This window comes from Ursus americanus, chromosome 9, assembly GCF_024610735.1.
Source record: "Ursus americanus isolate L20-20 chromosome 9, mUrsAme1.1.p, whole genome shotgun sequence".
NCBI lineage: Eukaryota > Metazoa > Chordata > Mammalia > Carnivora > Ursidae > Ursus > Ursus americanus.
The window spans coordinates 8,841,926-8,869,843 of record NC_142135.1 but is presented as its reverse complement, the minus strand read 5'-3'; the positions used below and the strand labels follow the sequence as shown (position 1 = coordinate 8,869,843).

The 27,918-nt window shown below is 52.8% G+C and overlaps 2 protein-coding genes across 3 annotated transcripts in view; one reads left to right on the top strand and one right to left on the bottom strand.

The window, feature by feature from the left end:
- Window positions 1-20,013, bottom strand: part of SLA (Src like adaptor) — an 81,671-nt gene extending 61,658 nt beyond the window's left edge. Inside the window, exon 1 of the mRNA XM_045812197.2 lies at window positions 19,846-20,013. The gene's annotated coding sequence lies outside the window, so the exon portion shown is untranslated. The remainder of the gene's footprint in view (window positions 1-19,845) is intronic.
- The window catches only part of TG (thyroglobulin), a 244,261-nt gene extending 216,723 nt beyond the window's left edge, over window positions 1-27,538 (top strand). Inside the window, exons 44-48 of one of the 2 annotated variants that reach the window (XM_087864600.1) lie at window positions 7,211-7,392; window positions 9,179-9,286; window positions 24,632-24,766; window positions 26,303-26,496; window positions 27,334-27,538. In XM_087864600.1, coding sequence (XP_087720726.1) covers window positions 7,211-7,392; window positions 9,179-9,286; window positions 24,632-24,766; window positions 26,303-26,496; window positions 27,334-27,434 — 720 coding nt within the window. In that variant the 3' untranslated portion in view covers window positions 27,435-27,538. Of the gene's footprint in view, window positions 1-7,210; window positions 7,393-9,178; window positions 9,287-24,631; window positions 24,767-26,302; window positions 26,511-27,333 lie in introns of both variants that reach the window. The other variant, XM_045812195.2, reaches the window with a different exon arrangement.
- Window positions 27,539-27,918: the final 380 nt, after the last annotated feature.

Genomic DNA, 27,918 nt, shown 5'->3' with positions numbered 1-27,918 from the left:
GTGGGATTATCATGCTCCGTTCAGAGAAAGCTGGAGGTCGGCGGGGTTGGCTTATCCCCCAACATAGTAAGAATATTTTATGACTGCACTGGGAAAGATGAATGTGAGCCATGCTGGATTCACGCTTACAAATTCATTATGATCACACTTATTTTTTCTTCTGGTCTTAAAAGAAATGGAAAGAAACATTTATATCATGGGCCCTAACGTTATGGGGGGCCCTAGGCCCTGGGCCTGCTGTGCCGGATGGAGAAGTCGGCCCCTTAACATCAGAATAAGTGGGAGAGGCAGGAGCGGTCCACGCACATGCCCAACGTGTACTTACTGAGGGGCTCTCCTCTAGGCTCTGGGGAAAGTCGTAAACCCAATAGGTGAAGCTCCTGGCCTGTGGAGGTCACGTTCTAGTGAGAGGACATAGACAATGATGTGTGAGCAAATACACTGAGAATTTCAGATCATGAGGGGGGCCCAGGTGGCTCAGTCGGTTAAGCGTCTGACTCTTGGTTTCAGCTCAGGTCATGATCTCAAGGTCCTGGGATCGAGCTCCGTGTTGGGCTCTGTGCTCAGTGCATTTTTAGCTTGAGATTCTCTCTCTCCCTCTCCCTCTGCCCCTCCCCCCTGCCCTCTTTCACGTGGTCACATGCTCTCTCTTCAAAATAAATCTTTAGAACATTTTTCAGATCTTGAAAAGTGCTGAAGAAAATAGAAACATGGGGGCGCATGGGTGGCTCAGTCAGTTAAGCATCTGCCTTCGGCTCAGGTCATGATCCTGGGGTCCTGGGATCAAGTCCCACTTTGGGCTCCCTGCTCAGCGGGGAGTCTGCTTCTCCCTCTCACTCTCCCTCTCTCTCTCAAATAAATAAAATCTTAAAAAAAAATGGAAACATGAATCCAAGGCACCTTGGCAGGGAGGACTGAGACCTGAATGATGAGGTGGGCCAGCTCTGGGGAGATCTGGGTCACAAGCTCGTTCAAAGGTCCTGTGGCAGAACTTACTTGGGGGGACAAGAAGGCCAGAGGACTGGGAAACGCTATGGATAATGGAGGGAGGGGTAGCAGAAGAAGTGGGGTGCATTGGAGGTGACCCATTTGATGAGATCTCATCGGCATTAGGAGAGTGATTCTGTTCTACTTGCAATGGGGAGTCTCTGGAATGTTTTACACTAGGGGGTGATCGTACTGATTTGTCTTTTTTAAAAAGAGCATTCTAGCAACATAGAGTTGGTGATGGAGAGGGAACAAAGGAAGTAGAGACCAGATTGCCCTGTGTTGGGCGGTCCAGGGAGCAAGCTGATGAGTTAAATAAGGATTGTAGGCATGGTAATGGTCAGAAATAACCAGATTTGGGATCAATCAACCTTGGAATGGCAGTTGGGTATACACGGTGGGAGTTCAGAAGAAAGGTCAGAGCTATAGATACGGATTTGGAAGAAAACCAGGAAAATCTGATGTCAGAAAAGCGTATTTCTGAAGGGAAGCAGAGGTCAACTGTTGGATGTCATTGAGAGTGGCATGAGCAGAGGGCAGAGGTGGGGCCACTGGACCTGACAGGACATGGGTGATGACGAGGGCCATCTCAGTGGAGTGCAGGGAAGGGAAGGCTGATGGGGTGGGCAGCGTGGGGATTGAGAAAGTGGCCACTGTGTTTCCCGAAGCCTCTGCACCATCAGCTCCACCAGATGCAAACCCTCAGCCGGTTTCCGTGGGGCAGTGTGCTCGCTGATGAGTTGCCTCTCTGACTTTACCAGCTCTGTGGCACAGCAAGAACCATGTCGTGTTCACTTTGGATTCCCAGTTGCTGGCCTCGGAGGCCTTTAATTTATGTTCATTCAATGAACACATGAGTGTTTGTTTTTGTCTATCTCAGAGCTCTAGAGAATTCTGGGGGCGTTCGTTCATTCATGCATCTATCCATGTAGACTTGCAAGAATTGGGTGAACTCTGAAAGGCTGCCTATTTTTTCCTTTGGGGATTCTCCTCTGGGTCTCTTGGTCTCAAACCTATGATGTCATAGCCATTCTACATAACTTCAAGAGTAACCAATGAACAAAAATCACTTAAGGATCTTTTGTGTACACTTCTCCCAGAGATAATGTTGGTGTTTCTGCCCCAGGACGGGTTAGAAGCTGAAGAGAGCGTGAGCAAGGATAGGGCAGGAGGAGTCGATAGGACAGTGGTTAGGATGTATTAGGAGGAGAATCCTCAGGATTGGGGTACAGTGTTGGGGAAGGTGGGGGAGTAGGACGGGTCAGCAAACGTCTTTTTTAATCAGGTGACTGGCTACCTATTTAGTGATCGAGGATAGGAAAATAGCAGAGGAAGTTTCTGGACCTGGGGAAGAACACGTGTAGACGATGATGTTAAATTGTGCTCATGTTGAGTTTGAGGGACCGGAGGGGTTCCCAGGAGCTGGGAGATATTTGGATATGCGGGTCTGAGGTTCAGGCTGGAGAGAGATTTAGGATTCATTAACCTACTGGCCATTATCAACGCAAAGGGAAGAAACGGTACCACCTCTCAGCATGTCTGGATGGAAGGGAAAGAGAAGGGGGCAGGGATGCGTGCTGGGGGACCTCAGCATTTGAAAGTGGGCAAGACAGCAGAAGGGTTCCAGAAACGAGCCTGAAGCAGAGCAGGTGAGGGAAAAGGGGATGGGAGGGTTATCGAGTTGAGTGGGGGAGGAGTGCCAGGACGGGAAGGGTGGACGGCACCAGCGTGGGGATACGCTTGCTGTGTGTGCACCGCAGAGCCAGCAACACTGAGGTGAGGCAGACAGGCAGGACCATCCTGGGTGGGGACACCCGTCGGCCTTGAGCTCTCGGTGGGGGCTGAGTCACGGAGAGCGGCACATTGAAGGTCCTAGAGTAGAGGATTTGCCCAGTGACGACGCTGAAGAAGTACAGGGGACGGTCCCAGAGCCCTGGGCAGGGAGGCCTCAGTTTCAGGGGAAAGAGGGGGGGGTCCCTCAGTCCAAGAAGAAGGAGGGAATTCGGGAAGGGCTCCAGTTGGGCATTTCCCAAAGAATAAGAGGGCCAACCGTGTAGGTGTGGGGAGAGCTCTGAGGATCACCATGGGCTTTGAAGCCACATCATAAGATTGGAGTGGCAGGAGAAGGAACCAATAGGCAGCAGTGGCTCGTGGGCTCCTTACTGGGGCCCCAGAACAGGGGGTACCAACTCAAGGACACCTGGCAGATGGCTGTTTGGCCCCTCCCCCACCCGCACCCCATCTCTGGCAGGTGGCACCTGCAGACCACAATGCAGGCCCCTTCTCCCGGCCCCTCCTGAGCAAAAGCGGGGTGGGGCCACACCAGCTGCTCAGCCTCCGTTCCCTTGCCTCATCTCTGGCTCCTCTGTCCTCATCCACGGCACTGGCCACCCTGGCCTCCACTCCTCGCCCACCTGCCCACACCCTACCACTCACTTCCCCAGTCCTGGCTCAGCTGTCCCCCACAAGGCCCACCCTGATGATCCCATTTACAATTTGAACCCTCACTGACCAGCACCCCCAGTCCTCTTTCCTGCCCTGCTGGCCTTGTCTGGGTCACATCCTTATCACCACCAAAATTTGTCCTGTATCCATCAGGCTCTCAGCTCCACTGGAAGTCCCCAAAGGGCAGAGAATTGAACTTGCATTGTTCCCCGATGCATCCCAAATGCCTCCACTTGCTCCTGGCAGGTGGAAGCACTCGATAGAAATTTGTTGTATGAGTCGTGAATGGAAGGTAAAGGCCCTCCAGCAAAGCGTTTTCCAGCATGCCTGTCAATTCTGCAGGGAACATAAGGGCATTTATTTTCAATAATTTATTGGCTAGGGGAAAGAGAGAAGGAATGTGTATGGTAACCTGTGCGTCAACCACTGTGAATCATTAATTCACTTCATTCTAAAGTCAACCCCAGGCGCAGAGAGGAATATTCCCTGAGCAAATTTATTGATGGCAACGAGCCTTCTGAGGTCACACACCAGAGCCGGGTTCAAACCTGCATCTCTTAAACACAAAGCCCATGCTCTGTGCACTAGGCCACGAGGCATTCCAGACCGCGGTCAAGCCCTCCATGGGCTCTAACTGTTCTGTAGGACATATTCGTGGCAGTCCTTTAAACCCACGCACAGACGACATGCCAGTTCTTGACGGCCCTTAACAAAGCCCAGGCTGTAGCCACCCCGCTTCCTCGGCGGATCGCGCCTGTAATTACAGCTTGTGGAAGTCGGAGCTCGGCGTCACGTGGTGGCCCCCATCCCTCCTGCTGACTCTCTAATTAAACTAGCAACAGCATCTGTGCTTCGGTCCTGGCCAAGAATGAAGAGATGTGGCTCTTGCTGGAAACGGGCCCCCTTCGCATTCCCACGTGCTCTCTGGGGCCGGGGACCACACGCCAGCCGTCTCTAGAAAGTTGACCAGCCAACGAGGCCGCGCCCCGGCTAGTCGCAGCCGGCTCAGATCCCCTGGAAATGTGAAAGCAATCACAGTCTCATGGGAGCCCAAACCGGGCCCTTCCCTCTGGCTCCCTAGCTGTGGAACTGTTTAGACTATTATATGGTAGAAGCACTTCTAGCCGTGCCTGGGCTCGGTGCCCTGCCACTCTTAAAAGCCGCCTCATCATGAAAATAGTTTCCAAGGAACTCATGCAGGGGCTCTACTCTTTATGTGGGGCTGGTCATTTTGCAGCAGGGGTAGAAAAGAGGGATTCCCAGGGTTTGGACCCACGACCGATGGGACCAACATCGATGAGGCCTCTAAGACGGGCTTCCCTGACCCATCTGGGCTGGGCACAAGATTGAGTCTACAAATATCAAGCAACGGTAACACACAGGCTGAGAAATCAGTAGGTATCCTTTCATTTAGCCCCATGACAGTTTTATGGAGAGGGTAATATTCCTGTGCCCATTTTACGGAGGAGGAAACAAAGGCATGGGCAGATTCTGTAACTTGCCCAAGGTCATTCAGCTAATAAGGGGCAAAGCTAGCATCCAAGCCCAGGTCTCCCCAACTCTGGGGTCTGAGCCCACGAGGTTCGACTCTGGAGTCTCCTTGCAGCCTCGAGCCTGTATCTTTTCTACAAAGGCAGTGTCTCCACTAATCATCTGTCCGACACGTTCGCTGAGCACCACCTGTGACTAGGTGCCTGGCGCCGTACTGAGCCCCATGCGCCCCTTTGGCTGCACGGTCGTTCTGGAGCAGTAGACAAGCAAACACCAACAGCACATGGGGAGTGAGCACAGCATCCCGAGTGTGTGCCGGGCCCCCCGCCCTGGCCTGGGAGCCGCTTAATAATCCTCACACCTCTTGCCCGTGTGCCCAGAACTGCGCTCAGCCCTTCCGTTGTGTGTTGTGTTGGAATTTGGCACTGATTCTATGCAATTTCCCAATTCATGTGTGATGTTGATACGTCAGTGAAACAGGCATGTTCCATGTTTGGCAATAATTGGAGATGTGTGCATGATTACTCGTATTCTGTTCTAAAATATCCCGAATACTCAGAAAAGGACAGAGAATAGCATGATGCACTTTCTCCCCTGAGCCCCTAGGAGGTTGTGAAATCAGCTCAAGTGATTGCAGGCAAGCATTTTGAACAGGTTAGACTAGAAGAGGGTAGCATGGAAACACTCAGCTCTGGCATATATGGGAGGAGCCATGAGCGTGGATGTCCTTCACGAACATTATTCCAGGCCTCTGTGTGTGCGTGTGTTCCGATCTATAAAATGTCTTTCTGACTCTAGATCATGGTCAAAAATACTTGAAAGTCATTGATATAATGACTACTGTTGTATTTACTCTTCATTTTTAACAGATATTAGAGTTTTGTCATAATTGCTTCAGATCTTTTTCCAAGAAATACACCTTATAGATAGAATTAAATTGATGCTGTCCTTGCCTTCCTCTCTGCTCGCCTCCCCTCACCTCTCCGGAGCCGGCGGACGTGGCTTGGATCAGTTATACCACCAACTGACCCGGCCTCCCCTGGGCGAGCCAGGCTGAGGTCAACCCTACCTGCAGTGGCTGAAAGAAGGTCTCAGACAGGAAGGGTTGCTTCCTGGTCCTACCCACACCTTGAATTCTAATCACAGGTCCTGTATGCTTGGAAATGTTTAGAAAAACAATTTAAACATGCCAGGAGGTCTTGATAAGCATATTACGCTGTTGACATAAGAGCCTATAAATATGTAAACACCCATCATAGGACTGAGCAAGGGCCCTGGGGTCTGGGCCTCACACTTGAGAGCTGCATCTCTGACCTTCTGCTGCCCCTTGTCTTCAGAAATGAGGAAACGGAGTCCTGGGGGCAGGCAGATGGTCCTCCCAGACTGCCCCAGTGCAGAGAGCAGGACTGTCCCGACAGGGAAGGGAGGAAGGAAGGGAGGGAGGGAGGGAGGGAGGGAGGAAGGAAGAAGAGGGGTGGTGAAGGAAAGAAGGGAGGAAGGAGGGAGGGACGAGACAGAGAGACAAAGGGAAAGAAAGCAAGCTAACTAGCACCACGTGGACACACATCCCCAGAGAGTCGAGAGCCTTCCCTGACCACTCTGTAAAACCTAGTCCCCGCCCTACCCCTGTCAGCCTGCTCTGTTTCTCTTCGTAGCACGGGTGCCCTGGTAAACTGTACAATTATTTGCCTCCTTCCCACCTCCGCCCAGCAGAGCGTGAGGCCGTGAGAGCAGGGAGCTTCGTCAGCCTGCCCCCGGCTGTCGCCTAGGCCCGGCACGAGCTGGCTTCGGTCGAGGAGGATGTTGGTCAGTGCAAACGTGTGCAGGAAACATTCGTCTGTTGATGACTCGAGTCTCGGGATGAAACTGGAGTTAGCTCTCCGGACGGAACCAGATGACAGCCGGCTGAGGGAGCAAAGGGGTCAAGCACAGGCTGACCTGTACCGGCTTGCCATAATGGCTCGCATTTATTGAGCGCTTACTGAGTACCAGGCCACTTGAAGTACTTCATGCGTTAACCCTTTTGGTCCTCACTGTGACCCGACGTGGAGGGCGTTGTATCTGTTTTCAGGCAGGGAGAGGGAGACGTGGAGAAGACCCGTTGAAGGTCCCACAGCAAGGACAAGTCGAGCTGGGATTCGAACCTGGGCAGCCTGGTTCCAGTGCCCCTGCGTGTCACACCGTGTCCCACCACTTCCCCGGGAGAAACTTCTAGAGCAAGGGTTTGAGGGAGACTGACTCCAGCCTTTCAGAAACTGACCGGGCATTTCCATGTCTTTTTTTAAAGCAATTTGAGGAAAGTCAAGGCCGGACCAGTAGCAAGACAGCCTTTTACCAGGCGCTGCAGAATTCGCTGGGCGGTGAGGACGCAGACACCGGTGTCCGGGCGGCTGCTACTTGGTACTACTCCCTGGAACATTCCACCGATGACTACGCCTCCTTCTCCCGGGCCCTGGAGAACGCCACCCGGTGAGCGGGAGAGGGCGTGGGCTCCTGCTGTCCCACGGGTGCTGGCCAGGGTGCGGCTCAGTCACAGATGGGTCCTGCAGTGTGCTGGGAAGGGACGGCTTGAAGAGTGTTGAGGCCCCCTGCCCGGTGTGGTCTCCCCACCCAGGAGTCTGTGGTTTCCAATCACAGAGTCACTAGCTCAGAATAAAACTCGGTCCCTCCCCCTGGGACCTTGGGGACCAGAAAGGCTTTAATTTTCCCTCTACTGGAAAGCTGTGTTCAACCATGCAGCCAACAGCTGTTCCTAGAGGTCTGGCCCCAGACTGGACTCTAAGAGCTCACAGATGTCCAAGTTCTGGGCCCTGAGATGCTCATCGCCCTGTCACGACTGGCTCAGGTCTGGGTTATTGAAAGAGCTCAGGCCGAAAGTTCAGAAACCTACATTCTTGCCCCAATGTTGCCTTTAACTGGCTTTGAAGACATCTGTGCCCTGGGGGGCAGGCACTGAAGTGTGAGGGAGGGCAGGTAACCAAGGAAGGCTTCACTGAGGAGGAGGACTCCAGCTCCCCCTTAGCTCAGGCCCTCATTGCCTCCCGGCGAGGCTGAGACAGTGGCCTCCCTGCCTCTCCTTGGCAGCACCCTTCCACCTGGCTGCTGGGTATGACTCTTACCCATAGGTCTGATTCCAGCCCGGTCCTGCTCACATCCCTCTTCTTCATGAGCTGGAGCATGGCTGCCTTATGTGCCCTTCCAGACCCCGGTGGCTGGCCCCACCCCGCTATAGAGCCTTTCCAAAAACACTCCAGCTGCCCTCCAGACTCAGCAAAGGAGTTCATCTCAACAGCCAGAAAGCAGGGGCAGACAGACCCTCTCTGCACTGAGAGACTCTCATGGCTCTTACCAGCCTCAGTTGTTACAAAATCCTGCTGGCATGGGCCCCATTTCTCAGGTGAGGAGAGGGAGGGTCAAGGAGAGGCAGGGACTGCTGACTGGGATTCAGAAGCTGGTGGGCTCCAGGCCGCCCGAGAGCTGTGTGCCTCTGACTGGGCCGGGCGCCTCTTACAGCCCACAGCTTGGGCACCAGCCCATGCCCACCCCACCGCTGCAAGCTGGAGCATCTGAAACATGTTCCCATCACCCCAGAGGGGGAGCGAATGTGAAGCTTTGGGAATCTAGAACAGGGTTCTCGACCTCCTCGCTATCACGTTTCGGGTGGATAATTCCTTGCCGAGGGGTCCATCCCAGGATGGACCATCGTAGGATGTTCAGACGCATTCCCGGCCCCTGCCCCCTAGATGCCAGTAAGAACCTTTCCATCTCCAGCTGTGATGACCAGAAATGTCCCCCAAACATTGTCCAGTGTCCCCTGGGGGGTGAGGGTGTCCCCAGCTGAGAGCCACTGGTCTAAAGGTATCATATGCATTCTAACTTCTGCCTTCTTTCAAAATGCACATTTTGTGTTCTGCTCCATAGCATATTGTATTTATTTTAGCATGGAGTGTTTTGCTCCCGGGTCTTTAAAATTGATGTTTTGGGAAGATGCCTGCTCCACGGGTTCCTTGTGTGACCTTGCATGACCTTATGTGACCTTGCCAGCCATACACCAGACTGGACCCTGTGTCAGCAGTGAAACCAGCTGTGGCGAGAGGCCCACTAGGCAGCTCGAGGACAGTGTGTGTTCTCCGCAGGCCTCTGCGGGGGTGTCTGGTGGTCCGGGGGACCCTGGCCCGGGAGAAGCATTTCCCCAGCACAGCTGTCTGTAGAATGGAGCATAACTAAAGCCCCTCCTCTGTCCTCATTTGACCAGGGACTACTTTATCACCTGTCCTGTAATCGACATGGCCAGCCACTGGGCGAGGAGGGCCCGAGGAAACGTCTTCATGTACCACGCTCCCGAAAGCTATGGCCACAGCAGGTAAGGTGACCGTGTGGCCACAGCGGGTGTTGGCAAGTGAAGGGAGTGTGGCAGGGCTCCGGGTTGATTCTGTGACCCTCACGGAAGCAGAGGGCAGAGGGCAGGACTGAGGTTCAAGTCCTGGCTCAGTGACATCGGACTTGTCATTTCGTGTCTGAAAAATGGGTGTAATAGTAATCGCCACTTTCTCCCACGGTATTGTTGGAAGGGCGGGCAAAAGAGCAGGTAGACGAGGGACTTTGGAATTCCAATGTTAGCTCTTAATGGGTTGACCTGGCTTGGGGGAGGGGCTTCTTTATTAATCCTACATATTTACGCCTCCTCCTCGAGTACTTAGCTTCACTTAAGAAAATGGCTTTCTGAAGTCTACAAGGCTGTTTTGTTTTGGTTTTGTTTTGTTTTTTTTGCAACAAAAGGAAAGTTTGGTTTACATCTTATCTCTATGCCATCCCTACTTCCAAAATACGTTCAATATACTTTACAGTAAAAGTCTCAGGTGCAAAAACACAATCATAATGGAAACGAGAAATAATAAGCAAGTGAAAGAAAGCCCAGGATAAGCAAAGGGTCAGCCAAGAGTGTAGCCCTGCATGTTCCAGAAGCCAAGGACAAGAGTAAGAAATAAAGAACAATGGGAGCAGAGAGGCTGGGTGGCAGGGGCACATCTGACGTCTGCCAGTTGGAGAGCAGTGCCAGGAGGGTTACGGGCATAGGGATGCCCAGGGCGTTGGAGGAGGACTGTGGGGTCACCTGTCCTACTTCGTCATGACCTTGCAGTCCTGAGCCATTCACCTGTGTCAGAAAACCCCAGGCCTCGTCCCAGCTGGGCCAGCAACTTCGCACATAGTCTGGTGTGATTGCCATAAATCACACCCGATGAGCCACTTCTCCTTGGAGCTTCTTGGGGAAGAGCTCATGCCCCACCAAGGGCAGAAGATGATGTGCCGCCCTGATGGTCAGCCCTCCGGGTTAAGCATTCTCAGATAACAGAAGGTCAGGGGTCAGGGAGATGGGGCATAAGAACATCAACTTTAGAGCTAAAGATCCAGCCCCACCGCCTGCCAGCTGTGCAGAGCTGGGCAGGTTCCTTTGCCTCTCTGACCCTCAGTATCCTCATCTAATGGTTTCCCCTTGCAGGCTTGGCATTAATAATATCTGGCACAGAAATTACGTGGCCACCACAGGGCTTCCACCTCCGTCACTTTGCAATGACATCAAGGGAACTCTTACCAACACACCTAACTTCCCATTATAATTGGCAACGTCCCTACATTGGGCTGAATATGGCCACCGAGAGATCCCAGGTCCCAAATTTATAAGGAAAAGGGGCCTTTGCAGATGTGATTAAGTTAAAGACCTTGACCTGAGAAAATTATCCTACATTATCCTGCTGGGTCCTAAATGCGGTCACAAGTGTTTCTACGAGACAGAGGCTGGAGAAGGGACGTAGAAGAGGGGGAGGCAGTGTGACCAGGGAGGCAGAAATTGGGAGTGGTGCACCCATGAGCCGAGAAACACCAGCCAGGAATTCACCCAGTTCCACCAGATTCCAGGCGAGAATCCACAGAAGCTGCAGGAGCAAGAACTGCCTTCTCCCCTAGAGCCTCCAGAGGAAGCATGGCTCTGTGGACACCTTGATTTTGGCTTCGCGATGCTGATGTGGGGCTTCTGGCCCCCAGAACTGTGAGCCAGTAAATATCTGTTGTTTTAAGCCACAGCGTTTGTGGAAGTTTGTACGGCAGACCTAGAGAACTAATACAGTCCTGAAGACGTTCTAGTTTCCCTAAGCACCCACTGTTTACCTTCTTCCCCCGGTAGAGTAGTCAGTGTATATCACACTTCACAAAAACATCCAGAATCCTAGCGAGGGTATGAGGTTGGCAGGGTTGACATGGTCATTGCTATTTTACATATGAAGAGTCTGAGGTTCAAGGAGTTCTATGTGATTTCCCCCAAGGACGAGCAGCAGTTCGTTGGAGAGCAGTGACTTACTCATACCTTCCCTGAACCCCCTGAACTCTCTTTCCACTACACCCCGCAGTCTTTCTGTCTCTCTGCTTTAAACTTTATAATTCCAGGGGCGCCTGGGTGGCTTAGTCATTAAGCATCTGCCTTCAGCTCAGGGCGTGATCCCAGCGTTCTGGGATCGAGCCCCGCATCAGGCTCCTCCGCTGGGAGCCTGCTTCTTCCTCTCCCAGTCCCCCTGCTTGTGTTCCTTCTCTCGCTGGCTGTCTCTCTCCAATAAATAAATAAATAAAATCTTAAACAAAACAAAACAAAACAAAAAACTTTATAATTCCACCCCGATCCACTTCCTAGATTCAAGCAACAGCCCCCATGTTGTAGGAAGGAAAATAAATGGCAGGTGAAGGTTCTGGTAAGAAGGCATTTGGAGAGAAGGGATGACGAAGAGAGCGATGGTTTGGGTGGGGATGAGAGGCGCCTTCGTCACCCAGTGGACACCCATGGCCGGGAGGCCCGGCGTGGGAAGCGGTTTGTAGAACAAGCTTCGGCCATGTCTCCCAAATGCCGGGGCTCCCGGGGTTCACGCCCAGTACAGGAGTCTGGTTCTCTGCCTCCCTCCCTGTTAAGGCACAGAATACAACAGAAGGTCTGATGCTCTTGCAGCAAATCCATCAAAGCCTTAAAATGCCACTGGGCTCCGAAATGGGCAGCGCAGACCCAGAGAGGCACCTGCTCCCAAGGACGAGAACGATCAAAGCAAAGCACGACGGGAGGATCCTTGCAATTCCAGCCAGAATCGATAATGCTTCTATCCCCACCCGTATTAGTTTCCTGGGGCTCCCTTGATGACATCCCCCACGCAGGTGGTTTATAACAACGGGAATGGATGGTCTCACAGTCCCGGGGACCGGAAGTCTAAAATCAAGGCATCATCAGGGTCATACTCCCTCCGGAGGCTCCAGGGAAGGATCTATTCCAGACCATTCTCCTAGCTTCTGGTAGCCTGAGGCATTTCTTGGCTTATAGTTGGCCGTCTTCCCACTGTGTGTCTGGGTCCAAATGTCCCCCTTTTTATCACAACACCAGTCATATTGGATTGAGGCCCACCCTATGTCCTTGTTTTGACTTAGTTATCTCTGCAAAGACCCCAGTTTTAAAGAAGGCCATATTCTGACGTCCCAAGGTTAGGGCTCCAGCATATTGTTTTTAAGGAGACACACTTCAACCCATAGCATCGCCCTTCTCTCTAAAGTAACAGCCTCGCTGGTGAGACTCCTGAGTGGCGAGGGCCCGGGGGGGGCGGTGTCTGTTTCAGACCTAGAAATGAGGTGGTCCACAGAGGTGGGCTCCTCCAACAGCCTCCGAACCACATCCTCATTCTCTCATGGCTGGTTTGGGTTTCTGTGCTGCTGAAGAGCATCCTCAGAGCCCTCAGGGGCTCCCCAGACAGGGCTCCACTGTGCTGATCCAGGGCACCCCCCCCTGCCCTGCACGGAAGCCACGCTCATGAGCCAGACCCTCACAAAAGTGCCTCCTGGGTCCTCACAATCACCGTGCCTCAGGGCCTGGGGACGCTCCTGGCACAGAGTAGTAGGTGCTCGGAAGTCATATTGAAGCCGATCCAACCACCTCATTTGACAGGTGAGGAATGAATCCTTCTATTCTGGTTTATAGGCTCCTTGGAGGCAGTTTTGTCATCTGCCCAATGGGAACAGGAACGGGGGAGAGGTCAGGAACACGGATTCCTCACTGGGCTCTGTGGTGCCCTGGCCCCGGGCAGGAGGAGAGCAGCATTCTCTATACCTTGGAGCCTGAGCTCCGAGTAAAGTGTCGAGTTTATGCAGGTTAGAGAGCTCAATCACCCGTAAGTGACATCCCCCTGTCGCTTCTACCATTTGGAAAGACAGAGACACTCAGAGGCATGCATACATTTCTCTGGCAGAGCTGTTGCTAGGTGTATGGAGGCAGAAAGTATCCTGGTGACAGCAGGCTCTCTGGGCCAAGTGACTTGGTTAGAAACCCACCACAAGTCACTTAACCTCCCCAGCGACTCCATTTCTTCACCCACCATGCTAATGGGCCTTGCTTCAGAGCGTCATCCTGATAACGGACTTGCACGTGGAGTGAGGTCTGGCAAACAGTAAGCGAGGAGGTCGTCCTAGTCCTCTGGACCCTCGGAGAGCGTTCTTGACGACCCTCTGTGTCTATGTCCTCTCCCCCGACCACGGTCATGGGATGGTGCCGTCCACATAGTAGATGCTGAAATCAATGAATGATCACGGAAACTAGCCCATTTAATCGCTGGCAAGTGTCTCCTTTCCGCCTGAAAAGACATCTCTCTCACTCTGCCCGGGAGCTGTCACACCTCTCATTTATTTCTGGCTCAAACCTACGGACTTAAAATATATGTGCCTGCCGTACGGTTTCAGCCATCTGTCCCATACCTCCATTTCTGTGAGCATATATTAGCTTCCCTGGCAGAGCGAGTGCACAAAACACAATACGTTACCACTTTCTTAAGCCTCCCGTTAATTGATCGCAGCATAGCGTGGTTCTGAAACTGCTCCTGGATTATACGTGAGATTTCATCCCTGAACTTGAGGGCCAGCCTCTGTGAGGAAGGAATAGGCGTAGTGGCTGGGGGAGGAAACAAAGAAACTAAAACCTACAGTCGGAGAAGAAGGTTCCATTTTAAGAGTTAGATTCAAAGAATCACAGACTATGGGATTCGATTTCATCTGACTCTTTCATTTAAGCCAGAGGTAAAGAGCCAGTCACTGGCAGTCTAGACCCAAACCCTGTCGCTTGCTCTTGGTCCAGTTTTTTTTTTTTTTTTTCAATTGTACACTTCGACCCAAAGCCTCTTGACTGTCTGCCATGGCTAAGTCCACTGACTAGCTGTGTGACCTTGGGCAAGTTGCTTAACCTCTCTGAGCCTCTGAGCCTCAATGCATCTTCACCTATACACAGGGAAAGTCCCAGTTCCTGTCCCACAGTGTGGCTAGAAGGATTTACGGGAACAGTGCCTGCATCTGGGATGTGTGTGTGTGTGTGTGTGTGTGTGTGTGTATGTGGTTGTATGTATGTGAGCCTGGAATACCTGGCATCTTTGGTTTCTAAGGCCACTAACGTGAGGGTAAAACTTAGCAGCTTTCTTTTGCTCCGCTCTGCTCACTGGGGAGATTGGGGGCCGGTTTCCTCCATGCTTACTCTCTGCAGCCCTCTGTTTCAGGAGGAGGGATTTTCGCTGATGACTATAACCCAGGCCTTCTCAACCTGGCACTACTGACATTTTAGGCCGGCTAATTGTTCGCTGTGACAGGCCGTCCTGTGCGTCGTGTCTGGTGTTAGCAGCACCCCTGGCCTCCGTCACTCAATACCAAATGCACCTCCATTGTTGGAACAACAAAAATGTCTCCAGACATGGCCGGTGTCCCCCCGGGGGGCAAAATCGCCCTCTGTCGAGAACCACTGGTGGACTCCACTGAAACGGGGGTTATAACTGACAGCACCTGAAGGGAAGAGGCAGCCCCTTTCCCAGGCTCGTCCTTGATCAGTGCAGGACCCTTCCGCCCACAGACACTGCCCCTGGCCCCACGGGAGCCCATTCAGACAGACCACGAATGCACCACGGGAACGGAGCGTGGCCGGTGCTTCTGTTACCGAGCTGGCCTGGAAGGCTGACGAGCCTCTCTCCCGTGTTCACACCGGCAGGGCCGTGGCCTGCTATCGCCTCCCAAGTTGAAGGCCAAGGGGACTCTCCAGGATGGCTTCCCAGCCGAACGCAGCTAGGATTCCTCCCTCCATGCCAGCCACCTGCTTTGCCATCCTGTGGATTCTCAGTTGATGTCCTTCTCTTGAACCAGCCCCTTCTGAAAGACACACTGGTCCCAGTGGCTTCTCAGGAGGAGCCCTCTCTCCGTTCTCTGCAGCCCATGGTCAAAGGACTCCCAGCCCCTGTGGCCAGCCCTGTCCTGGGAGTCAGGTCCCAGCAAGTGTGGGAGGGGACACTGATTTACCCTCTGACCTTGCCTGTCCTTAGACGCCTCTACCTAGGTGCACCACTTATGCGTGCCTCTGGGCAGGTGACAACCTCTGGAAGCTTCCGCTTCCTCATTTGTGTGATGGAGCTGAGAATAACACAACTTTAGGAGCGTGTCAGCATTAAATAAGGCAGTGCATGCAGACTGCCCAGCTAACTGCCCGGCGTAAAGCTGACGCTCATGAGGTGACCTCCAACCCTGCTTCATGGGTTTGCTGGAAGAATCCACAATGCGGAGGAACAGGGCCCAAGAAGACAGCCACAAAGGAGGTGGTATCTGGGTACCAGCCACTGAAAGAGGAGCTGTGGCCACTTCAGAGGGCATGTGGGGGCCCTTCATCGTCAGCTTCCTGGTGCCAGTTCAGAGTTTCATGGAAATTCACTGTGGGGCTGTGTGGAGGCTGTTGGGCTTGAACCGTGTGCTGCTGTCAGGGCCTTACTTCAAAGTCCTTGGTCCCAGAGTCCTGAGATTTCAGTCCCACATTTCAACAGGGCAGAAGACAGTTCAGAGAGATGGGTCTTGACCTCCCTTTGAATGGGGGTGGTGTAGGGCTCTTGGGATACCACATCCTTCTAGGGCTCTTGGGATACCACATCCTTCTTTGATTTGGGGAGAAGCTGCTCAATATAATGGAAGAGATCACCCTTTGAAGTTAAATCAACTGGGGTTTTAATTCCATCTCCTCCATTCATTAACTGCCTGCATTTGAGCAAGATTTTTCTCAGTTTACCCACCTATAAAATGGGTATAGCTACATCTACCTCATCGTATGAAGATTCAAGTCAATGTAAGTTAAAAACCTGGCATATTCTAGATGTTCACTATTAAGGTGACTTTTGCTTCTGGAAAAATAAGGCTCTGAGAAGAAAAAAAAATTCCAAATGACTTCAGAGGCAGTAATGTTCTTCCTTTATAAGTTGTCCCAACCCCAGAAAACAAAGCCATAAATTCTAGGCTCAAGACATTTTGTGCACCACTACGTTTGCATTCTAGACGTGTGGGTGCATTCCAGGGGCCTTTAACATTCCAGATTCAAAATATTATCTTTTTAGTTGACTGTCTCGTGGAGTTTGTTGGAATTAGCAAACCAAAGAAAATATTAAGCGGTTGGATTCTTGAGTTGGGTCCATCGGCCTGGCTCCATCCTGTGTGATTAACAAGATTATTTACCAGTAAAGATGGCGGTGAATCATTTTCTAAAACTGACCGCTCTAACCCGGTAATACCCAAGGGCATGTGCCTTGCGTCCTTTCCAACGTGGATTCAGGAAGTATTTACCTGCTACCTTCTATGCCCCAGATCCTAGCGCTGGACAGAGAGAGGCTGTCTTCTTGGGATTAACATTACGTTAGGGGGTGGAATTGGCAAACATCTGGGGATAGGGTGCAAAGAACAGAAGTTCAGAGGAAGTTCAGAAGACTGCCCTATGAAGGAGAAAGGGAAAAGCCTTGACATGTTTGAGGGTGAAGAAGGAGGCCAGGGATCTGGAGTCTGTTGAAGAGGGGGAGGGTGATTGGAGATGTGGGGGAAAAATAAGGTCCTGTAGTTCACATAGGAGTTTGCAGGCTGTGGCAGGCAAAGAGATAGTACTTTTTGAGTGTGATGGAAAAGCATTGGGGATTTTTAAGAAGACGTGATAGAGAATGCACCTGGGTCTTTTCTTTCCCCACTCAAAACCCAGCTCGCTGAAAGCCAGGTGGGTTTTTTAACGGGATGTAGAATAGAAATCCTGTTATCCAGTGTGATGATCAGTTGGTCCCTCAGAAGAGTCAGTTGAGATGGGAACTCGTGAGAAATGAATAAGGTAGGTCTATTTACCTTCAGCTTGTTCTCGTCTCTGTGGGTGCAGAAACGTGCCTTCCTCTGTGAGTCTGTCACTGCAGGGTCAGAGGCTCGAGTCGGAAAGTGCTCCCTTTGAAATTCTTGCAAAACCATGAACAAAATGCATGGCCTATGATTCCCAGCTTTAGTTTCTTGCAAGTGGGCTATCCACGTGATATTTAATTAATTTAATTAAGTTCTATAATTACAGTGACAAATACAGCTGACATCAACAGGTTTGAGACAAACACAGTTGGCTCTTGGTAAACACGTCGCTTCCTGTTGGGAATGGGCGCACCCGGCCAGGAAAATTCAGCTTTTTCTGAGCAGTGGTTGTTATGCGTTCTGTGGGGAATCAAATGTCCAGGTTATGGGGCGCCTGCCTGGCTCAGTCAGTAAAGCATGGGACTCTTGATCTCGGGGTTGTGTGAGCCCCGTGTTGGGTGTAGAGTTTATTTTAAAAAAATTAAAGCAAATAAAATGTCCAGGTTAATGCACCAGGTCCGCCAAAAGCTTCGCCCATCCCACAAACCAGTGTGTCACCCAGCTTTGCTGGGCTTTTGAGACTGTGAAAATATGCAGGTATTTCATTTGGGGCTGAGGGTGGGGTTGTATCATTGGAAGTAAATTGGGGAGCTGGGTTTTGAAAGGATTGCAGTGAATCTCTTTGCAAAACAAAAGCCATTTGTAAAGCGTGTAATTGCCTCCTGATAATTCCTAGGCAGAATCTGACTTTTGCATATGAAATTTGCCCAAAGAGAAGCCCACTCACAGGCTTCTATTTCTAAGTGAGTTAACACTGCCTCACCGCCCCCCTCCCCCCCAAAAAGCCTGGGAAGCAGAAGGATTTCCATTCCTCCTTGTTCCCGAATTTCCGTTGGAGGAAGTTATTCAGAGATACCAGCTAGAGATAAGAAAGGGAGTATATTTTATGGGGATGAGGTCAACCAAACTTCCTCCTGCAGACAGAACAACAGGGATAGAAATCTCTGGAACAACAGGCTCTCAAGTCAGTTGATCAGATGGGCTAGAGCAGGGAGCTTCTCCACTGCACAAGCCTCTTCAACCCATAGTGTAAGAACGACCTCCCCACTCACTCTCCTCACCTGGAGGGGAGCCCTGCTGAGGTCATTCCCTCTGGGGACACTGCCTAGGTCGTTGTGCTCCCTAATCAGCCCCAAAGGGCCCTGAAGGATGTGTGGGCAGCCAAGCTGAAGTCCGGAGCTTGGGGCGTGACTAATCTCTGAGAGGTGGTATGAGGCTGGCCAGAGTGCAGGCCTGGCCTCCCGCAGTGCGCACCGGCGGGGATTTAAGATGTGACAGTGGCCCGATGGGAAGGTTGGGGAGGGCGATGCAAGCAGAACCAGCCTTCTGTCTCTCTCCTGGACAAACGCAGCATCCCCGTGGTTTCTCAATTCAAGCCTTTCTCCCCACACCGCACCAGGAAAGATTCTAGAAGAAACACAGCTTGCACCCTGCTTGCTTAGAAGCCGGTCATGTCCCCCCATTTCCTTGAAGGTGCGGCCTTCAGTTCCCCTGGCCTCTGTTCTCACACCTTTCACAGAACCAGAGCCTGAAGGACCTTAGTGAGCAGCGGGCAGGGTAGTCGTTCCCAGACTTTCGGTTTACCTAGGCCAGGAAAAAGCCCAGTTTCTCTTTTGGGCGCCATGTACTTCTCGGTATGATAGAGGGGACCACCCAGAGATTCGGGGAGTCTGCCACCTGTTGCAGCCGCATGCCCGCTCACAAGGCCCTTCCCCGCCTAGTCCCCTTACTAAGCCCCTACTTGTCTTTCAGGGCACAAGTTGACCTGGAGAGGATTTCCTCTCTCTGACTTTCCACCAGCTCCTCTCAATGCCCTTGCCGGAGACAAGCGCCATCGCTTCTCTCCCTCTTCTTGTGAGGCCTTGTAAATAATCTCAGCATTTGATATCGATCTATTCTCCATCTCACAACATCTTTTAAAAATGTCAGCTTCCCTGCGTTTCCTGTGAGACCATGAGCTGTGCCAGATGGCTGACTTAGGCCTCTTTTCTCCCCAGCCCCTATTCAGAGCACCACTCGCAGCAGGCAGGGGGCTAATGGGCCCGAGTAAGGTCTTGTTCTGACGTCTGGTATTGTGCCCCCAACCTCACACACACACACACACACATGCGCACACACACACACACACACACACACACACACAGAGCCATCCCTGGGACGTGTGGTTGGTTAGTTCCTCCCATACTCTGGCTCAACGTCGCATTGCCAACATCAGCAACCACAGCTCTTCCTTGGATGGCAATTTGTCATTTTCAGAGGGATTTCCATCCACTACAGTCTAGAAGCATCCAGGGATACTCTATAGAAGGCTGAACAGAGATGACCAGACCCAGTGTACAGACAGGAAAACCAAGGCTCAGAGAGTCGGCGGCGGAAGTGGGGCTGGAGCCCGGCTCAGGCAGCTCAGGCAGGGAGCTCCTTTCGTCCCCGCACCCACAAGTGACAATGAGGAGATCCAGACCTGGCCTGAGCCTGGGACAGGTAACAGTCAGATGAGGGAAAGGTTGACCGGAGTATTCTTACCAAAGACAGCAAGACAACTGAAAGCTAAGTAACACCAGCTTGACCACGGCGGGTATCTGTGAGCACACCCAGCACAAAACAAGCCAAATCGATGAAGCGTGAACTGTCAGCCCCCACCCTGCCAGCACCATGGCCAATCAGCTAACAACTTTCTCCTTTTACCTTGTACGTCCCTGGAGTGTCCTTCCTCGTCTCCCTCCGCTGACACGGAATCCGGATGCCCTCTTCTCTCTCCAGAGAGTCCGGGGACTCTCAGCCAGGGCCCAGGGTCCTCTGATCCCAAATGCCCACTTCCACAGCTTCCAGTAGCTGCCTTTCCTCCAGATGTCTGCCTTAAACTGCTCGAAATAACTCTAGCATCCTGATAAAGATCAGCCCTGCTAAGGAAAAAACAAAGCAGAAGTCTTCATACACAACAGCCTCTCAAATTAAACAGATCGGATGGGCTGGAAGGCCAGGTCTTTTCCCAAAAGCAGTGCTCCAGGATGTGCTGGGGTCTCAGACAGACCTGCTGGGGTCTCTGTGACAGCTGGAGGAAGGTGGCCTGCACCCATTCACAAGAGCCATCTTTCCCCAACCCTCAAGCTCCGTGACGTCACCTTGGTAGTGCAAAATTCTCTGTGGCTGGAGTACTTACACCATAGAAATTGGCAAAAGGCAATTTTTTATTCTTTTTTTTTTTTTTTCTTTGAGGAAGAGTAGGAGCAGAGGGAGAGAGAGAGAATCTCAAGCAGACTCCCTGCCCAGTGTGGAGCCCAGTGTGGGACTCGATCTCATGACTCCGAGATCATGACCTGGGCTAAAATCAAGAGTCAGATGCTTAACCTCCTGAGCCACCCCGGTGGCCTAGAATGATGTCATTAGACAGCACACCGTTGGCACAGATCCTCTGAGAATGTGAGAAGAGCTACGAAGGCTCTCCCAAGAAAGCATTGACATTCAGTGCCACACTGTTTCCCATGTAAGTCATGGCCCCCTGGAACTCTACAATGGGACTCTCAGAATAAAGACCCCCTTTCATCCGTTTTCAGGTGTGTCTCACAGGTAAAGAGGAAAAAGGAATGAGTGTATGAGCCAGAAACTGAGCAAAAGATTTGAAATATTTTATAGCTCCCCCACTCGTTGTTTGGAAGCATGATTGTGTCACCGCGTTACAGACGAGAACACTGAGGCCCAGCAAGGTTGTGCGTCTTGTCCGAGACTTCACAGATACTAGGTGATTGAGCTAGGGTTTGGACCCTGTTCACCACACCATTTCTTTCTTTGGAAGAAACGGCGGACAAGGCATCTGTGGTAGACAGAACAGTGGCCCCTTGATATGCCGGGGCCCTAATCCCCAACACCTGTGACTGTGGTACCTTACGTGGCAAGGGGACTTGGCAGGTGTGGTTAAGGCTCTCAAGATGGGGGATTATTCAGGGCTATCCAGGTGGGCCCAACGTAAGGACGTGAGTCCATCAAAGCAGCAGAGGGAGGGAGAGGAGTGTGTGAGACACGGCGTGCTGGCTTTGAGGGCCGAGGAAGGGAGCCATCGACGGTGGCCTCCCGGAGCCGGGAGTGGCCTTCAGCTCACAGCCAGGGAGAAAACAGGAACCTGGGTCCTCCGCCTCAAGGAACCGAATTCTGTCACCACTCGTGTGTAGGAAGCGGCTTCTCCGTCAGAGCCTCCAGAAGGAACAAGGCCTGCTGACGCCTCGATTTTGGCGCAGCGAGACCCGTGCCGGACCTGCAAACTCCGGAAACTGTGAGATAGCACATGTGTGTTGATCTGAGCCATTTTGTGGTTATTTCTTCGGGCAACGGTGGAAAACTCATCCGGCCACTTTCCCTGAAGGGCCTCTGAGAAGCAGGCCGCTTCCGTCGTCCACACCGCAGGGGAAGGAGCCAGGCCTGGTGGGGCAGCGGAGGGCCCAGGGCATCCCCTTTTGAGGCCAGGCTGCCCCGGTTCCTCTGCAGCTCACACAGAGCGGGGAGCCCCCGAGGGTGTGTGGGGAGACCAGGGGCTCCGCCGGCCTTGGAATGACAGACCCCGCGTGGGTCCGGCATCGCCGCTTCCCAGTGTGGGGTCTTGGCAAGAAAATGGGCTCTCTGAGCCTCCTTTCCTCCAGTACTCCAAGAGTGTCTACTCTCAGGGCCCTGGAGATATCGGGGTGAAGGGGGCTCAGCTACAGAGAGGGGGTGCATGAAGGCTGATTTCTATTGCCTTTACAACTTCTATCTTCCTGGCTTTTTTCGCTCTGTGTTCCTTTTCCCTCTGAGTCTTACAACATCATTGAGAAGCCGGGTCATTAGTACTTTTTACCGATCCTCAGCCCCCGCCCACAGGGAGACAGAGAGCAGGATTTGGGGTCTGGGGGACTCAGCTCCGGATCCTGGCTCTCCCGGGTTGGAGGCCTGTGGCAGCCTCTTTCTGAGCCTGGGGTCATCACCTGGGAAGGACACGGATGATGCCATTTCTGTCTGTGGCGGGTCCGGAGTGTTGGTGGTCTGAGGCCTAGCCCGGTATGTGGCACAGCGTGCCTGCTCAGGAAATGGCAAGTGGAGACAGGGACTGAGTGGAGCTGGCTCCCAGCAGGCCACCTTGGCCAGCGCGGACTCTGGACTCTTGTGTGCGCTTGACCTCAGATACTCCAGGCACCGGACAAGGGACTTCGCTCCTTGGGGGCCAGGAGGTATACGTTTTGATGCCACTGCTACTTTCCGCTCCCCTTTGTGAGTTTAGACCTTCCCTAAATGGGTGCAGGATGCCTGACACTGGTTGCAAGGGGACGACACGGTCTGTGATTGAAATTCCCCACTAACCTCAAGCTGTCGGTCCTGTTTATCTCACGCTGTCTCCCGTCCCTTCTATGACACCTTCCCCAGCATGGAGCCCGGTGTTGACACACAGTAACCATGGTCATAATGCTAGCTGGGGCTTGGGAGAGCACTTGTCACTAGCTTGCACCGGCCATGGCTGGTTCGGCCCGGCATTTCATAATGAGCGGACTAAGACCTAAGTCATGTGACTCACCCAGGGTTACACGGGCAGTAAGGGACCAAGCTGACTCAGCTGAGTGACTCGGTCCCAGGCCGTTCCCTCTATGACCTGTCAACAGTCATATGTGCCCCCGGAGCTCATGCTTACGGTCCCAGGAGGAGGTCCAGCCTCAGAGCCCCTCAGAGGTCCAGCCAGCCTGAGCCCTTTCCCAGCACACGCGTGCAGTGGCTGTCTCTGCCCGTCATACCGGCACAGACGTGAACCCCTGGAGAGTCCTGGCCTGAGACGCTGCTGTTAGCCTGATGACAGCCGATTACACGGCAAGTAGAAGGATAGACAAGAAAGAACACTCGCCTTACCTTTTGAGTTCCTGCTACATTGACCATCTTATTCTGATCTTCACGACAACCCCATGAAGCCAGTGTTTAATTATGTGCCTGCTCCAGAGATGATGAAGCAGGGAATTGGGGAGGCCACATAACTTGCCAGAGGTCACCAGCTTGGAAGTGGGGAGGCCTAAGACCTGGGATGGGGCCCCTGGACCGGGTGTCTTCCATTAGCTCCTACCCCAGCCACACTCCTGATCCCACTCCGCTGTTCACCTCGCTGCATGTCTCTGGGTAAGTCAGGAAGCCTCTCTGGACTTAGTTTCCGTCGTCTGTAGAATTAGAGTTGGCTCTTGCGATAAGTTGGGGCCAACTACAAGGGTGGAGAGGGAGGTCTCCACGCAAGACCCTGCTCACTTCTGACACCAAGTGCAAATTCAGGGGCTTCTCCAAACCACCCTCAGGCTTGATAATTCTCTAGAGAGACAGACCTCCCTGAAAGCAGCTATACTCGTCATTAAGGTGATAACAGGGAAAGGGTGTGGATTCAGACCAGACGAAGGAAGAGTGGCACAGCGTAGAGACCAGGAGGGTTCCAAGCGCAGAGCCCCACAGTCCCCTCCCTGTGGAGTCAGAAGGGGCTACTCTGTTGGCACTGATGTGTGACAGTGGACATGGGGTAACCCCAACCAGGGAGGCTCACCCAGACTTGGCCTTCAGAGGCTTTGTTAGAGCTCTGTTACGTAGGTGCGATGGACTGGTTGGTTGATTGCCCATGGTTAATCTCCATCTCCAAGTCCGCTGATACCGTGTCACCCTAAGTCACCTGGGGCATGACCAGCCCCCACCCTAAGGCTGTCGAGTGTGACAACATTTATGGAAAATCCAATGTGGTGAGCCTCTGCCCTAAACAAAGTTATGACCACAGGGGGCAAAGGCCAGACTTCTCTTTGGGACAAGTCAAATTCTTTACTACACAGCTACAAAGTCCCTTGCTGCTTTTCTACTCTGATACTCCCAGCATTCACCCCCACGGCCCCAGGTACCCCTGGGCTGGTCTCCCCAGTGCCAGCTCCAGCCCAGTCCACTCCAGCCCCTCACCTGGCTTCTAAATCCTTATTCCTTCCTGCCTGCTGTTTATTAGATATTCGGGTCACTCCTAGGGTATATCAGCTGACCAGCAAGGGTGTGCCGGGCACTGGGGTGGCTTTGTGCATGAATGCCATCCTCGAACAGATGTGAGAGTGTAAGTCATACGAACAAGGGCTGACACAGAGAAGGGCTCAAAATACAGGCTCTTTTGAACAGACAAATGTCCTATGGACACTGCAAATATCAGGGTCAGAATATGGTCAAAAGAGCATTCTCTTGGAAAGTTCTTTCCAGGCATGTTTCGGGAGAGGTAAGAGCCCAGCTGTACTTCAGCCAATAGAGGAGTCCTGGATCTGCCCCGGGGGGCCATTGGATTAAAGGCCCCACCAGATCTCAGCTACACAAAGTAAGCCCTAAACCAGAATCTTAAACCTAAAGAAAGAAAGTCCCCCATTTGGGGAGGAATACTGGTCTTTGGCTCCTTTGGCTTTTCCAGAAGTTTATTAGTCCTTTAACTTTGGCTTCTTCTTATTTCCGTGCGTCTTCTCAGCCTGGATTTGCTGGCGGATGTTCGGTCTGCCTTTGGGCTTCCTTTCTACCCCGCCTACGAGGGGCAGTTTACTCTGGAGGAGAAAAGCCTGTCCCTGAAGATCATGCAGTTCTTTTCGAACTTCATCCGATCGGGGTGAGTGGACCACGTGTGCCCGCAGCTGCCATCTCGCTTGCCTCCCTCCCTGTCCTCCCCCCAGACGTTGCCGTCACCCGTCTCCCTGTCTCAGCCCCCCTCTGCTAGCCACAACTACCTCTGTGTAGATTCATCTCAGTGAAGGGACGCTCCCGCCGCACTCTTCCTTGTTGAGCCACGTGGGATGGCTCTGGATCGGGTTCTGAACCCCAGCCCTGCTCACGTGGGGGCAGGTACGTCCTTGTGGTTGAGGGCGTCCTGTGCAGCCCGGGCTGTTTAGCAACTTCTCTGGTCTCCACCCACTAGAGGCTGGTAGCACCTCACCCCAAACTGTCTCAGATGGTGCCAGATGTCCCCTGGGGGGCACAGTCACCCCAAGCTGAGAACCACAGTCCCAGGTGATCTAATTCAGTGAACATGTTCCAGACCCTTCCTTCTCTACCCTAGACCCCTGCATACCGTTATTCTAGCCCAAGTGGCGTAATCACTGTCCCCACTTCCAAGCTTGGTTCCCCCTTTACATTCGCTGGTTACTTAGCTTGGTTCTCAGGCCCCTGGAAAGGTAGAAGGTAAAAAAAAAAAAATAGTCATGTTTCACCCATAACCTACTGACAGTCAGAAACCTAAAACCCAACCCAATGAAAAGCGGGCAAAGTAGAACTTTGTCTAGTTCATTGGAGGAGATAAGCGGAAAGACTTTTTTTTTTTTCTTTTTTAGAGTTTTTATTTATTCGACAGAGATAGAGACAGCCAGCGAGAGAGGGAACACAAGCAGGGGGAGTGGGAGAGGAAGAAGCAGGCTTCCAGTGGAGGAGCCTGATGTGGGGCTCGAACCCAGAACGCTGGGATCACGCCCTGAGCCGAAGGCAGACGCTTAGCTACTGAGCCACCCAGGCGCCCCGGAAAGACATTTCTTTGAACTCAGATTTAGAAAACGTTTCGCTGGGGAAGTGGCATGGAAGCTGGGCCTTGAAAACAATAGGATATTCAGACACAAGCTGCCAGCCCGTAGAAGGCGCCCAGGAGAGGAGCGTACAAGCAAAGTCACCCTCGGGTGGAAGGGACGAGAAACACACCTCTTTTGGTGAATGTCAGGAGGTCAGATGGGGCTGCGAGACAGGCCTGGTGGCAGGTGTGGAGAGGCATCTGAGTGTGACGGGGCAAGACCGCCCCTTTAGAGGGAAGATGGCTTACAGGGGGCCGCGTTGGCCTGGCTTGGGGCCCACCCTCCTGCCCTGGCCTTGGACAAATGGAGCCACTCCAGCGACTGGCTGTGGTGTCCAGATAGAAGGACACCAGGGTAGAAGGGGACACGGGGACCTTGTGAGCATTCTAGAAATGGGCCTTTCCACATTTGTAATGTGGTAGGTCAAGCACAGCCCTGGAAATCGGATCGGGCAGGTCCAAACCCTGCTTTGACACTGAAAGATGCAGGACTCGGTCCTTGGACACCAAGTGCAAGTGGAAAGGAATCCCAATTGATAAAAGAAAAGCCACATTTCCCTCATGGATGTTTCTTCCTTGTCATTTTCCCAGAAACCCCAACTACCCGCATGAGTTCTCCAGGAAAGCCCCTGAGTTTGCAGCCCCGTGGCCTGACTTCGTCCCGCGGGCCGGCGGGGAGAGCTACAAGGAGCTCAGCGTCCTGCTCCCCAATCGACAGGGCCTCAAAAGCGCTGACTGCTCCTTCTGGTCCAAGTACATCCGGTCTCTGAAGGCGGCGGCGGCAGGTGGGGAAGCCGGAGCTGGCAGGGGCAGGGCAGAGGGCGGCCGGGCGGTTCATCCCCAGCACCCGCCGAGTTCGCTGTGCGGCAGACCTGGGTTGAGTGCATGGGGCCACTGAGTCATGGAGTGCCATCTACACGGCCCTTCTCCCTGAGGAGCTCCCAGCCTGGGGGGCCTCCTGTTCTGATGGGAGAAGTCAGAGAGACAGGCACAGGGCCAGGACGCCAGGGCCTGGGGGTGGGATTTCTAACCAGGGAAGAAGTGGGTATTATCGTCTCTTACCGTGGAAGAGCACTTCCGGCTGAGCAGGCATGAAGGAGTGAAACTGAATCATAACAAGGGCACTGGGAATACAGAATAAATGCAGTAGCCTTGAGAAGCTTCCAGGAGAGGGGGAAGTGAGTGACATAACCCCAGCAAATGGCCCTCAGCTGTCCCTGCCCTGCGATGGAAGTCTGTGCCCAGGCCAGTGGGAGCCCCGTGGAGGGAGGATCTGAGAAGGCTTCCCAGGGAGGCGGATGGTGGGGGGGTGGGCTGAAGGTGTTAAGAATGACATGATTTCTTCATGTGGCAAAAGGTGGGGGTGCAACATCCAGCAAGTATGTGACCTGGCCCACCATGCTTTAGACCCTCAATGCTGCATTTAGCCTCCGAGGCCAAGTGGCCCTTAGCATGACCCGAGACCCTGGTGATGACTCTAGCGCCCGACCCCTGGAAGTGCCCCTCTGTTGAGCATTCGTAGGGAAGGCCCATCAGAGGCTGGGGTCACTTAGGGCCAAGGGGGGAAGAGACGAGGGAGGAGTCCCAATGTGATTGGACCAGCCTTGCCCCTTCTATTTCAGATGAAGCCAAGCAGGAGTTGTCAGCAGAGAGTGAAGAGGAGGACGGGCTGGCTGACACTGGGCTGTTAGGAGAGCCAGGCTCCAAGAGCTACAGCAGGTGACCATCTGCCAAGGCCCTCCTGTCCAGCCTGCCGACCCCACCTCAGGCTGCCACCAAGGGTGTCTTATTCTCTAAAAGAGCCACTAACTTTCAATAAAGTGTCTACGTGCCATGAAGCATTGGTGACTCAGACTTGTTCGTTCAAGACCGTCCTTGGGAGACACCAAACTATGTCTTAATGAGCTTCCTAAGGCTTGAATCCCAGGCTGCCGTTTCCTTCCAACCAAAATTTCTGGAGCATCCTGTGTATACCAGGCCCTGGGCTGATTGCCAGGGAGGCAGAGACGCTGCACTCTAGACAGAGAAAAAGGCAGGTGAACGGGTGTGAACGGTAACACAGGAAATGGGGATGCATAGAGGGCGGGCCCCAGAGTGATGCAGTCCCACCTGTGTGTTAGAAAGGATGTGAAGGTTCCAGAATGGGGGTGGGAGACCAGCTAGGCTGGTGCAATATTCCAAGCGAGAGACAATGAGGTCTGAATCCA